At 32.1% G+C, this 17,465-nt stretch overlaps 1 protein-coding gene across 7 annotated transcripts; it reads right to left on the reverse strand.

The window, feature by feature from the left end:
- Nucleotides 1-1,078: 1,078 nt before the first annotated feature.
- LOC106056418 (sphingomyelin phosphodiesterase 2-like) lies at nt 1,079-17,050 on the reverse strand. 7 transcript variants are annotated; one of them, XM_056033226.1, is made up of 12 exons: nt 16,935-17,017; nt 15,670-15,831; nt 14,201-14,238; nt 11,763-11,865; nt 10,668-10,744; nt 8,874-9,063; nt 8,697-8,779; nt 7,179-7,299; nt 6,106-6,241; nt 5,282-5,398; nt 4,949-5,070; nt 1,079-3,611 (listed from the first exon to the last, which is right to left on the reverse strand). In XM_056033226.1, exons 3-12 carry the CDS (start codon nt 14,236-14,238, stop codon nt 3,387-3,389), a joined length of 1,212 nt encoding a protein of 403 aa, XP_055889201.1. In that variant the 5' UTR covers nt 15,670-15,831; nt 16,935-17,017; the 3' UTR covers nt 1,079-3,386. The 7 variants fall into 7 exon arrangements, with proteins under 7 accessions (XP_055889201.1, XP_055889202.1, XP_055889203.1 ...); XM_056033227.1 differs by having other exon boundaries at nt 15,670-15,717; nt 16,935-16,975; XM_056033228.1 differs by lacking the exon at nt 15,670-15,831 and having other exon boundaries at nt 16,955-17,050.
- Between the last annotated feature and the right edge of the window lie 415 nt (nt 17,051-17,465).

The raw sequence follows: 17,465 nt of genomic DNA on the forward strand, positions 1-17,465 counted from the left end.
ATCAGCATTGCAGGTTCTGCCAGCCTCAGCATTGTGCTCTGAAAACTAAGAAATTTTCCTCAGGGTTGACTCCCAAAGCCTTTCCAATGTTAGGGTATAGCTGCAAGATAGCAGAGGTTTAAATTGGCTTTAGTTTTCCTTGGTGGCTATCCAACCAGGCTAATGAACCCTTCTGCTTAAGTTTACTGGTTTAGGCACCAATAACGTGCTTAAGCTTACTGGTTTAGGCACCAATAACTTGCTTAAGCTTACTGGTTTAGGCACCAATAACTTGCCTTTGTCCTGTCTCCTGTCAGTGATAACCTGAGATGAACTCCATTTGGTAGCAAGGCTGGAAGGATTAGTCTTCCTGTAGAGCCTTGGCAAGAAACTCTGCTGTTAGGGGTAGTGCCTTTAAGCTCCCATGCAGGCCAAGTGACTCTGCAGACAAACTATCCCGCAGCTCTCGGAGCTGAGGACACTCTTGCAAGATATGCGCCACTGTTTCCACAGACTCCACAGTATCTGCAACAGGCATCAAAATTTGGCCGGAACTGGGCAAAGTAAGCACCTACAGGGCAGTGCCCCGTTCGGTGAGTGATAACAGTTCCCCGGACCCAATATCTGAGCCACAAGTGAAGGCCAAACGTTGGACTGCTTGTCAGTGGCTATAATGTTGTTATATAAAATGCTTCCAAAGGCATGTGGCTCTGACATCACATCTGCATTTTTGTTATTGTAATTCTAGTTAATTATTAGTACTCTTATTTTAATCTAAATGACTATTGGTGTATAAACAATTAAGTAGGTCATTTTTTTTTATGTTAACATACTGCCACCGCAACCATTTTAAAATTGACTCTTAAGCCTTGGGTAGATTTGGAATCCAAATTTTGGTGAAGATATTAGGGTAATTTATGTACTATAATCTGAAGGTCTATCCAGATGACAGTCAATAGTGCATACCAAACAACCAGTAAGTATCAATGCTTAAAGTATCATCTCTCAAGTCAGTACCTTCTAATATAAATTCTAATGTTTAGAAAATTAAAATTAACATTACATAAAGAATAAAATTAAAACAGAAAAATCAAACACATTTTAAGAATTTTAAACTTTTCAAAAGCTTAAATTTATTCTTCATTGATATTTTCAGATAAAATAACAAATATAAACTCAGGAGAAATGTATTGTTAGCTTAGACATACATACATTGCACACAGAAATGTGCACAAGAGTAACACAATATATAAGTGCACAAAATGGTGACAATTAGCAACAGTTTGAATGAATGTGAGTTGAAAACAACATCTAAATAGTACAAAACCAAGAAGCTAGTTGAATGTTTTGTCTTAGTTAGGAATGTTCTGAGTGCTGCATGGACAATAAAATCGCACCCCTTTAAGTCAATAAATATTAAAATTGCTAACTAGACCATGGAAATCACAAACATTGTTACTGACATCACAGTTGGTATTACAGCTGTAAATAAAATATGTGTAGTATATAAATGTGGAACAATTCTAAGTATTTAACTTGATTCTGAACCAGGCAAAAAAAAACAAATATCTAAAATAAAATATTGATAGAAAGCACACAGAAAAAAAAGGTATAATTTAAAACTACTGATATAAATATGTTTGGCTGGATTGGGTTAACTGCTTGGCTTCTAAAATGAGGGGCTTGAGTTTAAATCCTGATAAAACGTTTTTTTTCTAGATTTAACTCAAGCTGAGTATTGTTTATCCATAACCTTTTCATAGTATGGAAACCTGTCAAATCATCTTAACAGCCCATTGAGTATACTGCAGTTATATAGAGACACAAATAATAATATAAGTATCAATAGTATCAACTAAATAGTCTTGACATTTATGGCAATACGTTAAATAAATTAAAGCTTTGTTAAAAATGTAAAACAAATACGAGAGATAAACAATAATTACGAATTTCAATTTTCAAATACAATTAGTCGAAGATGAAATAAATTTGGTCATTAAATAAAATATAGAATTTTTAAACACAAAAATTTTGATTTTAACTAAGAAAACGTTAAGTAAAAAACAAATACACACAGATAGTCAGCGCTTTGAGATCTGTAAAGACTGAACACAGATAACATATCATGACTGCTTCAAAGCTATACAACAAGTAATATATAACAATTTAATTAACACGAGCACCCACCAACAAATAAAATTAGAAACTTATGTATACAAAAGTTGGTATACTTTTTTGGGCTTATTAATTATAACTATTCTATTAAAAAAAAGTTTATACAACTGATTAAATCGTTTGATTAATCAATGATTCCATCTACTGCTCAGCAACAATAATAGTTTTATTTTAAAATATTGCTATCTTACACTTTAACACTTTATAAATAAAACAATAGATACTGGCTGTATTTGTATTTATAATGTAATCAGACAGAGACTATGGGTGCTGGTACAAACCTTGCTGAGAGCAAAGAAACGAAGCTGCCTTAGTCAAGAGAAAGAAAAAGAAAGCTGCCCTATCAGCTAGCCCTAAAACAGATGCATATACATGCACAAACTGTAGCATGCTTGATTAGCAACACCAGATTCTGCCCTGTCTTAAGATGAAACCAAAACCAGTGACTTATCTGAGCACATCCATTGTCTTCAGAGACAGAAGGAGCCATATATAATGTAGTCTGATCTCAACTGTCTAAATAGTAAACATTCTATTATCCTCACAATATCTTTATTTTATATTCTCCCCAAGGTGATATCAACTGCCTTAAGTGAATGCATATTAGGCGCTTTTCTTCGCACTTGATTTGATAACAATAATGATTAATTTCAAACTGAATTTCTGGAGAAATAAAATGCAAATACTTGTCTACTTTACTGACCTTTTTAAATTTTTTTCAAAAAGAAAATAGCTCAAACTTAATCTTACAACACCTTTTCTATGTCTATCCAAGGTAGTATAATAAAGTTTTCAAAATATTTGCCAACCAGTTTTTTAATTAATTTCATTTCTAACTTTTTTTAAAGTTAAGAATTAATTTTAGCCGAAGAAATCCGAAAGTTTATCATAAGCAGAATAATGTGCTGTTGCGTGGAATATTAATGGATACATGAGTTGGAAAAACAAATTTTAATAATTAGCTGGCTAAATAAAAAGAAAAAAAAGTTTTTTCTTTAAATTCATGATTTTGTGGAGCAGAAAAAGTTTTGCGAAAAACAAAAAAAGACCTTTCTTTTCTTGGATAATTGGTTTAGGTCCAAAAATATATTTTATTATGATTCAGAATTCTGTATTGCCATATTAATAAAACCATCCTCTACTAAACTGTTTTCTTTTTGTTCTAATTAAAATAATTTTTAATTTAAATCTTTGACTACATTCTTGATTGTGCAATGAGTTTTCTTTTCGTTTTATAATGCCAACAATTTGAGAAGATCTTCTTTGCAAGCGGTGAGTCCGTGGTACTCTGAGCGCTTGAGGATCCAGGCAGTCCAAAAACAGAAGCCTATGGCCATGCCCACTAAAAGCTTGGTCATGGAAAACATGAAAACCAGAAGAATGTTGCTGCTGTAGTCACTGACATCCAGGTAATTGTTCAAGACGTATAGGATCAGAGACAGAATAAACACGACAATCTGGAATGAAAAACAAGCAAAATCTAAACAAAATACTTTTTTTTTTCCCTAAACAAAGACTATCAAATGGGAGGAACTGTACATTTATAGCCGCATCTGTAACATTTATTTCACTAAATCAAAATCAAAATAATTTAATAAAATAACACTAATTAATTGTTTAATTTTTTAAAATTGATTCATGTTTTGTTAGGAGCAATGAATAATTGTGCAAAGTTTCAGCTTGATCTGAGAATGGGAAGTGGATGAAATAGGCTGTAAAAAATTTTACCAGACAGACAGAGTGAGTAGAAATAAGCTTTGTAATAATTTTAATTACCACTAATTGATCAATTAATTGTTTAATTTTTTTGATTGATTCATGTTTTATTATGACAATGAACCATTGTGCAAAGTTTCAACGAGATCTGAGAATGGGAAGTGGGAGAAATAACGTGTTAAAAAAAATTGTACCAGACAGAGAGATAGTGAGTTGAAATAAGCTTTGTAAAAATTGTGCAATTACAATTACTTTGTTTTTAAATACAAAGAAATTCTGGTATTGGAAAGAAAAGATCAAAGACAATGTCGATGAAGCAGCTACACAGTGTCACTCAGATTATTCCCACAGTGAACAGACTGGAATATAATGGAGAGGGGAGTCCACTGGAAAGCAATCTTAATTGTTGTTCCCCTTTCAGACCTTGTGCTCTATAGGGCACAAGATGTAAAAGTCATCTGTTTCTGTGGCCCACGGTTAACAAGGGTGTCATGTTGCCAGCACAACGACCAACCGCCTTTACTTTTCCCCAACTAATGTCTGGTACCCATTACAGCTGGGCGCCCAAAGATCCCAATATTAAAAATCCCAGTCTTCACCAACCTGGATTCAAACCTGGGACCCCAGGTATGGAAGCCAAGTGCTTACCGCTCAGCCACCACGCCTCCTAACCTAATTGACAGCAACTTTATATATTCTAATAATGATAATTAATAATATTCATTGTAGTCCAGAAAATGATGGATCAAGAGTTTGAAAATTGTAGCACCATATTTTCAGGTAATCACACTATTTTTTCTTTTATTAAATTTAAAATTCAGGTAACTGCCTTTTTTCTGCTGCCTGGTCATCCCCTGTCATCCTGGGGGAAGTTTGGATTAGGAACAAGATTATCTACAACTCTGAAAGAATACCCAAAATGTAAAAATGTTCACAAACTCTTCTGTTTAAACAAAAATCCAGCCATTAGTTGTTCTAAGAACCTGATATGCTAATTTTCTAATTATGTAAGTAGGTCCGTAATATCAGTATGATGGGCTCTGTTAATATTAATTTTTTAGATATTTATTTTCTTCACCTGAAAAAATCTCTCCTCCCGCTGGCACTGAGCCAAACCATTATCAAGAACATTCAGCGATTGTTGAAAAACATCCCTCAAGTCTTTAGTCAAGGTTGAATTTCTGACTTCTTGCTGAGAGACTTTAAAATTTTTTTCCGTTATTAATATCACAAAAAATAATTTTAAAAAATTAAATACTTTGCTTATTTAAATTTTTAAGTATCATGCTTTGACAGTAACATACAGAAAGATATGTGTATTTAAAAACTAAAAAATGCGTAGAATATAGAAATTAAATAGTGAGATATCAAAAATTTGGTGTAAATTTGATATTGATTCTAAAAATCTTACCTGGATTTTTGGTCAAACTAATGCTTGTGAAGACAGCTTCATGGTCTGAGTAATCAATGTTTGTTTGTGGAACTTTCCCGATGCCAATACTACAGTCTGCTACAGTTGCTGACACATCTAAATAATATTTAAACAGAGACACATAGGCAAACCTTTAAAGTGAAGACATATAAAAATCTTTTTTTTTTCTTTTAAAAGAAATCCTTACTTCTGTGTGTGTGTGTGTTTTTTTCAGGATATAGAATGTTTTTAACTCCAAATGCAAAGCTTAGAGTCATTAAATATTTAAAAAAAAAAAAAAGTCTCATAAATTTAATTGGTACCAGTAAAGCAAACCAGAAACTTACCAAAACAACTTTTATACTCCACAATATTCCTTGCTTCTTTTTGAAAATTTTAGTTCATTTAATTTAACTATTAGTTGAAGTTGAAACTAATAAGCCCAATTTCAACATTGATATAACAGTAACTTTTAGTAGTACAAGTTGGGGGCATAATAACTGAGTGGTAAAGTGCTTGGCTACTTAAATGAGGGTCCCTGGTCCCTGAATTTCTACATTTTTAGGACACCCCTGAATCCACCCAACTCCAATGGGTTACTTAAATTAGTCAGGGTAAGTCAAAGTTTTAGCCTTTGTACTGGCCACATGATACCTTCATTAACCATAGACCAAAGAACTTTACATCATCTGCCCTATTGATTGCTAGTTCTGAAAGAGGTACTTTACTTTTAGAACAACCTACTAACTGGATGAAAGGGATGAACTTTACATCATCTGCCCTATAGACCTTAAGGTCTGAAAGAGGAAACATACTTTACTTACTGGCACTAGTTCTGTACATGATGTAGTCAATGCGTACACCAAATGGTGAGCTACTTTGTGCTACATCCCCTGTGTAGATGTTCCCTGGAACCATGCATGTTCCCCCTGATTCTTTACACTCAATCTCAGATAAATTCTGTTTAGATGATAGAAATTAAATGCATTTAAAACAGATAAGATATTCACAGACAGCATGGATCTAATAGCTCACATTTAAATTCCATATATCTTAAAGTCATTAATTTAATATGACACATAGAGAGAAGACTGGAAGTTTTTGAAAGTACAAAAATGTTTTAGTTTATAATCTTTTTTTAATGTATGGCACTAACTCATATCTTAAGAAATGATTTGATCTTTTTGAATGACTTTCGCATGAGTTTAATTCTGAAAGCATAGCTAAGGTCAATGTGTTCACAATACATGTACAACCCATGGCCACATACAAATCTAGATCTAACAACATCACTGGTTGATAGTGGAACCAGTCAAATCTGCCCATGTGAAGTATCTCCAGAGAATGCCGACCACGTCCTCCAAAACTGCTCTCTTTACCAAGAGGCCCGTATAAGACACTGGCCCCAAATCACCCCAATAGAAAGAAAACTATATGGAGAGCTCCCTGATTTGGAAACCACTGCGAAGTTCATTTCATGTATTGGTCTAGTCATCTGAACACTCCAACATAACAATGTGAATGAAGAAGAAGAAGAAAAAGAACTGGTTGCTAAGTCTGGAATGGGAAACTTTTTTTTCGCTACAATAAAAACAAAATAATGTATACAATAAATAATTTTTACTAATGGCCCTTTAAAATTCATCAACGTTTGAATAAAAAGAACCCAGGAAGATGCTATAAATAACTTCACCAAATACAGATGTTTTTTTCAACATATGTTTTGTCCAAAAAATATACTGTGTACATTTAAAAATTTCAATTATAAACATTTAGTCATGTTTAAAAATGTTTGAGAATGTTTATTACTATTTTTTTTAAAGCAACTAACATAAACACATAAACTTAGTTCAATAATAGTTTTGTTCATCCAACTCTATTTTATTTTAAATGTTACCTTTTCCGCCCAACAGTCTTTTAGAGAAGCATGCTGAGTTAATATTTTGTAGCCTAAGTGTGTTGGGCTTGTGTTCAAATCTCCAGCCAATATTGCTATATCACAATTATAGGCAGTGTTCCTGAAATTTGACATTTGAACAGAACTGAAGGTGCAGAGTTCTTAATACCTCAAATGGAATAACATTCATTAAATTGGCAAATATTTTGGTATGAAGTTTATTCAGATGAGATTTTAAAATATTAATTTGTTTAAATTACAAGTATAAAATGTTTTTTTTTTACATTGATCTTAATGATTTTTCTAGAAATGTAACTGTTGATGTATATTGCTGAGAACAGAATTACTAGCTCATAATGGCCACACAGGGAAAACTCTAGTTTGACTGTTATAATTATTATTATAATATAATAATGTAAATTTGGCTTGAGAACTATATGTAGAACTAGAGCCAACATTGGTTTTGTAAGGATTATCATATTCTTGAAAGGACTATTGTGTCCCGGAATTTTACGAATGTAAGGCATAAATGATTCAAGAGTTTAATAAATTAATGTACAGGAAAGTTTTGCGCATTGTCTTCTTAGTCTAAATTTAAAGGCCTATAATTGGAATTATTTAATAATAAAAAAAAAACATGAGGTAGTCAGCCATAGTGTACCGATAATATGTGAAAACTGAGTACATTTAAAGCTGCTTGGAGTTTATTGAAAGACTTTCTAAGCTTTACATATATTTTTTAAGTAAGTGTAATATAGATTACATCTAGATTCTAGTTCAAGAGCTAGACTAGATCTAGATGTTCATATAATGAAAATACCAATAAATAATTGCACAAGTATGCATTGGCCGCTGGCAGAAATTTAACATCATTCATTCAAGCAGCTGACGGTGTCAAAATCACGGGTTTCAATACCCGGTTTGAACCAAATATTTTTTTAAATTAAAAAAAATTATTCTATTATATTTTATGATGTATAATGGAGGTATTGTCTTTAAATTTTTTATTTTTTTAATGTTTTTCTTATTATCTATTTAAAGTAAAGTAAGTCTCCCTTTTATACTTGCATGTTGTCTGTGTGTCTGCTTCCCAACCTTGATTTTGTGCTGGCCTACAGTTTATTATTATACTTCCCTAGACCTAACAGCACCATCTCTAAATAATTAGTTAACTAATTAAATTAACTAAATTACACCAGTGTCATAATGGCCAATCAATAGCTCTCTTGATACTATAAATAGTCTGTCTTAATATAACTTACTTATTATTTGCACTACTAAAATAAAAATAAATTATTTAACATTAAATTTTTATGTAACTTAACCTTAGAGAGAGTTTGCGAGCAGGTATACTATAACTCTTTAGTAATTCTATAAGATGCTAATTATTTACATCCGTTATTAAAGATAAATGACTACACATTAAAGCATAAAAAAAAAATGCAAGAAGAAAAAAAAACATAGGACCTCAAAACATGCTCATTAAGTTTTTGACTTAGAAAATATTCAACATTTTACCTGACAAACTGGCAGAGTTCAAAGGTCTGTGCCAATCTGTGAGCCTCGTATTCATCACATTCGGGGTTGTATTCTGCATGGAGCTTAAAAAAAAAACAGCAACAACCAAATGACATAAAAGCACAGTTCAACTTTGACCTCTGACAAATTTCTAAAATGACAAAAAAGTCTACCTACATGTGTGCAGTAAAGATTTATATCCAACGCCCCTTCAAGTATATGAATCTTGCACAGGCCGACACCTTTTCCTCCGAACCAGTCTCCATGATGGATTTTGTGAGCATGGCCGTTTAAATGAAACTGGTGATAACTGGTTTCTATGATTTGGTGCTTTGAGAAAACGCAAAGTCCACTGCCGATAGTCCCACTGAAAAGAAACACGTTTAAATGGTTCAAAACACTATACAAAACATTATTTTTAAAAATAATTGTATTCAGTTATAATATTAAACATAATAACCAATTGCAAACTCCTTGTTGTGGACAGTCATTGACTTGTAGCACCATATTGCTGGTACAGAACTAAATGGCTGTAGGCATATTATATCTAACTTTTAAAACTTGAAATAACCTAGAATAATTTCTTTTGTGAACAATACTAATTATAATTTTTATTACAATATAAACAAAATCAACTTAGCATGAAAAGAATAGACTTTAATAATATAAAATGTTATTCTAAACAAAATTGCATCACAATAACATCTTTTCAGTCTGGTGTTGTGGAGTTGTCTCCCCTACCGAAAAAAAAAGAAGTCACTTATCTCGCATTAATTCACACTGCATAGCAAACCTTTTCTCCCCACACTCAATAGCACATCTAATGAGCTGTCTACAGAAATATGAAAAAGTTCTTCACTCCCAATAAGCTGTCTAAGGAAATATGTACATATTCTAAACTCCTAATGGGCTGATTACAGAAATATTAAGTTCCAAACTCCTTATGAGCTGCCTAAGAAATTATGAACAAATTGCAAACTCCAAATGAGATGTCTAGGAAATATGAACAAATTACAAACTTTATTGTGTACAGTTATTGACTTGTAGTACCAAATGATTTTTTTTTTTTTAAATACTTGTATTAAGTTATAGTATTAAAAATAAGAAATAATCACAAGGGAATAATGAATATGATTAAATTTGATAAAAGAAAAAAAAAGAATTGGTGCATAATAAAATACAATAACTTCAATAAAATAAAAAAGCAATGACATTGAAATGTAACCCTGACAGAATTTGTTTCTGTTACCTACTAACAAAAATTGTTTTCTTAATTCATTGAAAAACTACAACTCTTGTATAGTATCATTTAATGTTCCTGCTTGCATTCTATTTTGAACCTTAACCAAAGGGAAGAATTTTACCCAGAGGCCAGGAATGAGAGTGACATTTGACCCACACCTCTGTCTAGAGGTATTCTGTCATCCCATCAACTAGATCTGTGTTTCCCAAACAGTTCCACGGAACCTGAGTATTCAAGAGGCCTGAAGAGGTGTTCCATGAGCTACTGAAATAATTAACTAATAGGCCAACACATGAATTAATATCTCTAAAAAAAAATAAGCAAAGTGTTCCGCTAAATACTCAGAATGTAAAAAGTGTTCCATTAGAAAATAAGTTTGGGAAACACTAAACTAGATTATCATTTATTCACTATCTGTTTACTGTGAGATCATGGCTCTTTGAGCCACACCAGGAAGCTGGAGGCTGAGCCCATCAGAGGTTTTTTGTATTCCTACAATGTACCACAACTAACTTGATCAAATGATCATTTGCTTTACAGATTAATAGACATTCATAAACCAAACTGCATTCTGCAGCTCAGTCACAAGTCACAATACAGTTTGCAAATGTACAAATTAAAACTGATGTAATAAAAGTACTATTCTGACTGACCAATCAGCCCTTATACAACTAACAATTTGAAAAAATCAATACAAAATTAATTCTTTATTTTTCACATGAAAGTACCTGTAAAAATAGTGAGAAAATGGCAGCACTCTCACCAACTTTTGTTTCAATTCTTGAAAGTCAGATTTCACCCAAACCTTTGTTAATTAAGACAATGCATAAAAACACATTTAAAAATAGTTGTAAAAAAGTAAAGTAAAGAGCACATTTTCATGAAACAAAATATAATAAAGAAATCAGGAATAAAGAGGCTTTTAATATGCCAGGAGGAATTTACGTAAATCACAAAAAGTCGACAGATCTGTTGATATAGTCATGCATGTTAACCAATGACTTAGATTCTGCCAAGTCATTGGCTTTCCTGGCTGGCTCAGGCAACCAATTTCATGCTTTAATAGCACTAGGGAAGAAGGAGCATTTGAAAGAATAAGATGTGGAATCATATTGCAATTTTTGCTTTTTAGAATATAGTAAGTCCAAAAGACAGAGAGGAATGAAGAAAGATGGTTAAAAAAATCTTGTGTGGTGCCACAAGGGTCCAACAGACTAAGGGATATGTGAAGGTGAAGTCAATAAGTTACTAGGGCCTACTACGACCACCACCAGAGAGAGGTACATTAATGTAATAATTGTAAAATAAACATACACATAAGAAACCCTGCTGTCTCAAGTAAAAAACACATAAGGTTTAGGCCACAATGCCCAAAGGAACAGATTTTGAGGTTTTATGATTTTTTTTTTGCATCTGTTGATTGTCAGTGCTTTAAAGTATAATCATTAATCTTTTGTGATTGATATAACAAACTAGTGAACTTTATGTAATCTACCTAGTAACAAACATACTATTGGCTAAATTTACTTAGTTTCCTAGTAATTTAATGCTAGATAAATTTGTTATGTTCTTTAGTGCTAATAATAAGAAATCCACAATGCCATATATAGATAGATCTTAGCAGTTTGTGGCTGATGAAGGTCTTGTGATCCAAACTTCCTTTGCTTTTACTTTGGTCCAGCAGGGTTTCTTATGTGCATGTTTACTGTATTTTTCTTTACAGTTGTTCACATGTGCAGCAGTAAATCTTTTGAATTTCCAATACAATTAAAGTAGTTAAGTTAACCCTTCATATCACTATTTATGTCAAGTGTTAGACCTACTTCCTCCAAGACAACCATATCATAATCCTGTACTTTTAAATAGTCACCAATGGCAGCAATTCTTTCTTGGTGATGCTTACAAAGTAACGGAAGCGGGAGACCCCTGTAATAAAGTAGCACATGTGAAGAACATGCTGAAAGAAGTAAGCATGAAAAATAATAGCCTACAATTATTGTTAAATAATATTCTAGTCTTTTTACTTGTCATCAATAAAAATGACTTCTGATTTGGATACTACTTCATCTTAGAAGCAAAATATACAAAAGTAAAGTGAAATACTATTTTTTGACACATATATAATACACCATCTTTTAGCTACTGGCCAAACTGACAATCTTCTTCCTCTTCTTCTAGCCAGCTTTTTGCTGCTGAGCTGTTATAGCTCTTTTGCAGACTGTGCCAAGGAAAAATAGTGTGCTGTTCTCTTCATTTGTACAGCACTGACGGTCAGAGTGCTGGTTAGGTTTGGCTGTTGTGGTGGTAGAGTCTGCCTTAAGGTGGATTAGGAAGGAGCATTCAAAGAGGAGCCAAACTGAGAGATGAACACTGATTGGTAACACGACAGGAAAACTTAACTTTCTTTAGTGTCACAACTATCAATGAAGTGACATTGGCTTTACTAGTCATTCTGATGCTGGTTCATTACCTAACTATTGTTCCCCAACAGCTGTAAAATTTGAAACAGCTCTCGGCCCATCTGTTCCATCATGACAGGAGAGTCTGGCTGTCTGCTTAAGAGCTATGAGATATTCTTACTCAGACCAATATTATCTTTCTGCTTAAAAGCTATGAGATATTCTTACTCAGACCAACATTATCTTTCTGCTTAAGAGCTATGAGATATTATTTACTCAGACCAATATTATCTTTCTGCATTAAGAGCTATGAGATATTCTTACTCAGACCAATATTATCTTTCTGCATTAAGAGCTATGAGATATTCTTACTCAGACCAACATTATCTTTCTGCTTAAGAGCTATGAGATATTATTTACTCAGACCAATATTATTTTTCTGCTTAAGAGCTATGAGATATTCTTACTCAGACCAATATTATCTTTCTGCATTAAGAGCTATGAGATATTTTTACCCAGACCAATATTATCTTTCAGCTTTAAAAGCTATGAGATATTCTTACTCAGACCAATATTATCTTTCTGCTTAAAAGCTATGAGATATTCTTACTCAGACCAACATTATCTTTCTGCTTAAGAGCTATGAGATATTCTTACTCAGACCAATATTATCTTTCTGCATTAAGAGCTATGAGATATTTTTACCCAGACCAATATTATCTTTCAGCTTTAAAAGCTATGAGATATTCTTACTCAGACCAATATTATCTTTCTGCTTAAAAGCTATGAGATATTCTTACCCAGACCAACATTATCTTTCTGCATTAAGAGCTATGAGATATTATTTACTCAGACCACTATTATCTTTCTGCCCATGCAATCTGATTGTTGATAAATGGAGACATTTATGTAACTGTGTTTCTTGATCTTAAGCAATTCAGAAAAAAAAAATTATACAACATTTGGTGCAGTATAATTGCCCCAACTCTTTTCTTTGGAAAAACTAATAAATCAACTTGAAAATGCAATACTTTTCTAGTGATGATTTATACAATTGTAACATTCAGCTGAACCACAAACATGAAATAAATGAAATAACTAGTGTGGTTTATATTTAAAATAGTTATCACTTCTAAAGCAGAAATACATTAAAAACAATGGATAACATTTAAGCTGCTATCTCTCTGTTTTGTTTGATTTGTTATATAAGTTTCAGACCAAGACCTCCTACGGGTCAGCAGTGGCTGGCAGTGGAAAGGGTTCAAGTTAGGTATCCTGCAGCCATGACCAACCATCCTTTATTTAAGTGATCAAATTAAAGGAAATGAGGGACGATTAATGGTGAGCTTCGTATACACTAAGACATACCAAAATTATTTACATTAATAATACCAGCATTTTTATTGTATAGCTATATTATGTCATAAGAGTTTGAAATTCTAACTGTTCCAAGGATTCTAAATGATAGTTTTTGTAAGATTGTAAAGAAAAAGATTCAGATTGGTCAACTTTAAAACAAATGTATAGAGGTTATCCACTCATTTTCTCTTTGCCTGATACAATTAGGTACATTATTATCTATTTTTTAAGTTCTCTAAAGCAACTAAAATTGACTGCCAATGGGTATAAGAAAGACTGGCTGTGAAATGTCAACATTTGGACTAGGGAGTTCTGCTTAATTTGGTCTGAAATGGAACAGTTTACCATAAATAATGAAAAAATCTATATTTTAGAGTATTTTTATGAATGTGTCTAAATCTGACTTTATGAAAAATAGAGTTAAATGAAACAAATTTGCCAAATTATAGTAATAATGCATAGGAGAGATAGAAAAAATTGATATCTTAAAAAAAAAATCTTACCAGCAATTTAATGTAAAAACTTTTAGAGTTGACATCATCTTGTAAACACACATAGAATAAATAAAAAGTTCTATATCTAAATCTATATATATTCTATTTGTAAGATTGGCCTATACTTAATTAAGTTCTATAGCATGCAAAACAACACCTACATTAATTATATATAAACTGTTGTTTTTTTTAGTTGTCACTCTTTTTTAATATTAGATCTATATAATCTATGTAAATTTCAACCTGTTCTTGGCTTCGGAATGATTTAGACCAGCGGTTCTTAACCTTTTTAGAGCCGCGACCCCTAATTCAATTCCCCACAAGGCAGCGACCCCCAACCGTATTTTTTGTTGTTCATAGGCTTAGGTAAATGGAAATTTGCTAATGTTATAAGATCATTATCGGAATGTCTATATATCTGATTTATGATGTATTGCCATTGTTAGAATCTGAACATAGCAAAAGCATTATGCAATTGTAATTAGTGTAAAATAGATTTGTTTTATAATTAAATTTCTAACAAAAAAGTTTAGTTTAAAAAAGCATTTATAACTTTCTATTGCATTTTCACCATATTCATGTGTATACTTGTGTGACAATTCGAAAAGTATGGTGAAACATGGATGATAATATTAAATAAGGTCAACTACATTGCTACAAATATGTAAATATGCCAACGTTAGTGCAAAGGTTGGATTCTTGTGGGAGACTTTGTTAGAGCACAATGAATCTCATTTTCAGCATCAATTCTACTTCTTAATTGAGACTTGATAACTAACAGGCTGGAAAACCCTGCTCGGCAAAGATATATGTCTACTGTTAGAAATGGACGAAGAAGGCCCAACACAATCTCAAAATGGGATACGACTGCAGACACATGATCCAGAATTGTGTCAATGACATTAAAAAGCAATCATTTTTAGTTGCATTGCTTTGATGAGCTCAACAAGCTCTTTCTGTCTCTGGAACTTTGACTTCAAGAAAGTGTTAACAGGATGTCATGTAGATTTGGAAGCTAGGTGAAATTTCACTAGCACGCTATTGCAAATGTTCTTTTGACAGAAATTACCATTGTAGTCAGTCTGTCAGATTCACATATCCTAATAGAAATCAGGTAAAGTTGGCCAGTTCTATTTTCATCCAGTTTTGTTTGCCAAACTTGATGTTTTATTTGGTCGAACGGATCTTTTCAGATAAATTGATGCATTTGATCCTTGTATTGAAAAAATGTAATTGTTTGTTTGTTTGCAAAATGTTTTACATGTTTCAGATGTTCCTTCAGAGTTGAAGATAGTATATATATTCTGTATTTCTGCTTTCTGGTTTAAAAAAATTCTTCACGAAGATTAAAAAAAACAACACTTTTTAGAACTTTGCCTCTTTTCAACCGTGTTGCAACAGTGGGGAAATAGTAAAACATGTTGATTGCATCAAACTCATTACAAAAAAGTAACTATCAATGGAAAAAGCATGTTTACCTTCAAACAATGATGTTACACTCGCTAATTTAAAGTGCCATCTTTATTCTATAACAAAAATATCTGTCTTCTTAAATGTCAGACTCACTTATTATTTTATTAAATTTATATTTGACGGACGCTTCATAATTCATCAAACGAAAGTCAATCTAAGTAATGTCCCTTTGTTTTGTTATCAGAAATGAAAATGTATACCAACTATAGCACAAATATGCTTGTTAGAAATGACAACAAAAAATGTGATGATATATAAACTAAAAACACAAATTTTCGATGGTCTAAGGCGACCACACCAATTGGTGACAAATGGTCATTCAGCAACCAAAGGGGTCATGACCCACACTTGCCCACAGGTTAAGAACCCCTGATTTAGACACTTATTAGACCTAGATTAGATCTAGGCTAGTCAATAAAATGTAGGCCGTAAAGTAACGTCTAGATCTAAATTTTATGATAATAAATAAGATCTTATCTTATCTTATATAATACAGACGTTACTTCAAAAAAGAAGATGATTACGTCCTACGCGTCATGCATTTAGTCATGCATATTAACCAATGACTTAAATTCTGACAAGTCACTGGTTTTCCTGGCTAGCTCAGGCAACCCATTCCATGCTCTAATAGCACTAGGGAAGAAGGAGTATTTGTACAAATTTGTCCTAGCATATGGGACGAGGAATGTGCCTTTATCTTTGTGTCTTTCAGCGTATTTTATTAAATTTTGTTTAATAATCTAGATCTAGATTATAATTATATAGAATAATATAAATATAGATAAACCTAGAATATCTAGATCTAGAAGCTATATAATAATAATAATATAGATCTAGATATTTTATAGATCTAGATCTACCAGATTTTTTTGTTGAAGTTAAAATATTAGATCTCTAATTAGATTTTATTAGATTATTAGATCTAACTGAATCTAACTCTAGTCTTACTAGGATGATATGATACAATAGTACTAATACTAGATAGTAGATCTATAATTAATACTAGATGTGTAGATCTATATCTAGATCTACTGTCTCTACGACTCTACGACTAGTCTAGTCACTCTAGTCTCTATGATTATGACTATGATACTCTATCATAATCATTTAATTTGATAAAATTTGATTATCATTGTCAATCATTGACATTGAAAAATTGATGATTGAATTGATTATTTATTATTAATATTATGTCTATGATCTAGATCTATATGATATCTAAGGCCAGATGATCAGATCGCGAATTAAAAATAAAATGGGTGGAGCTAACTTCAACTTCTGAAGGTCTACCGTCTAGAACCAATGTAGATCTATAGATTAGAAAAAAAGAGATGATGAATCGATATTTTGTTTAGCTTAACAACTAAGAAAAGTAACTCTCATTAATCAGTCAGACGCAAGGATGATCTACCTTAGCCTTAAGCTTTATTGATGCAGAGAAAATGGCTGGATACACAATAACAATAGATAGGTCTACATTATGCTCGTATTAACTGATTCCTACATAGGTTTACATCAAATATAAAAGGGAATCTAGGTCTACGACTGTTTACTTGTATTTAGTCACTATGTTTAGTCTTTTAAGAGACAGAGAACACTATGGCAAAAATACTAGGCTGTTATACAATGCAGCTACAGGTCGGTATTCATACTCAGTAGTCAGTATCATAGTGTCACATAGTCATAGTCATCTCATAATAATAATTTTAAATAATGATAATAAATTAAATAATAAAAAAGGTATTAGTTTACGAGACTAGATGATAATTTCAGATAATTATTCAAATTCTATGATGCAGTG

This window comes from Biomphalaria glabrata, chromosome 6 (genome assembly GCF_947242115.1).
Source record: "Biomphalaria glabrata chromosome 6, xgBioGlab47.1, whole genome shotgun sequence".
In the NCBI taxonomy this organism is placed as follows: Eukaryota; Metazoa; Mollusca; class Gastropoda; family Planorbidae; genus Biomphalaria; species Biomphalaria glabrata.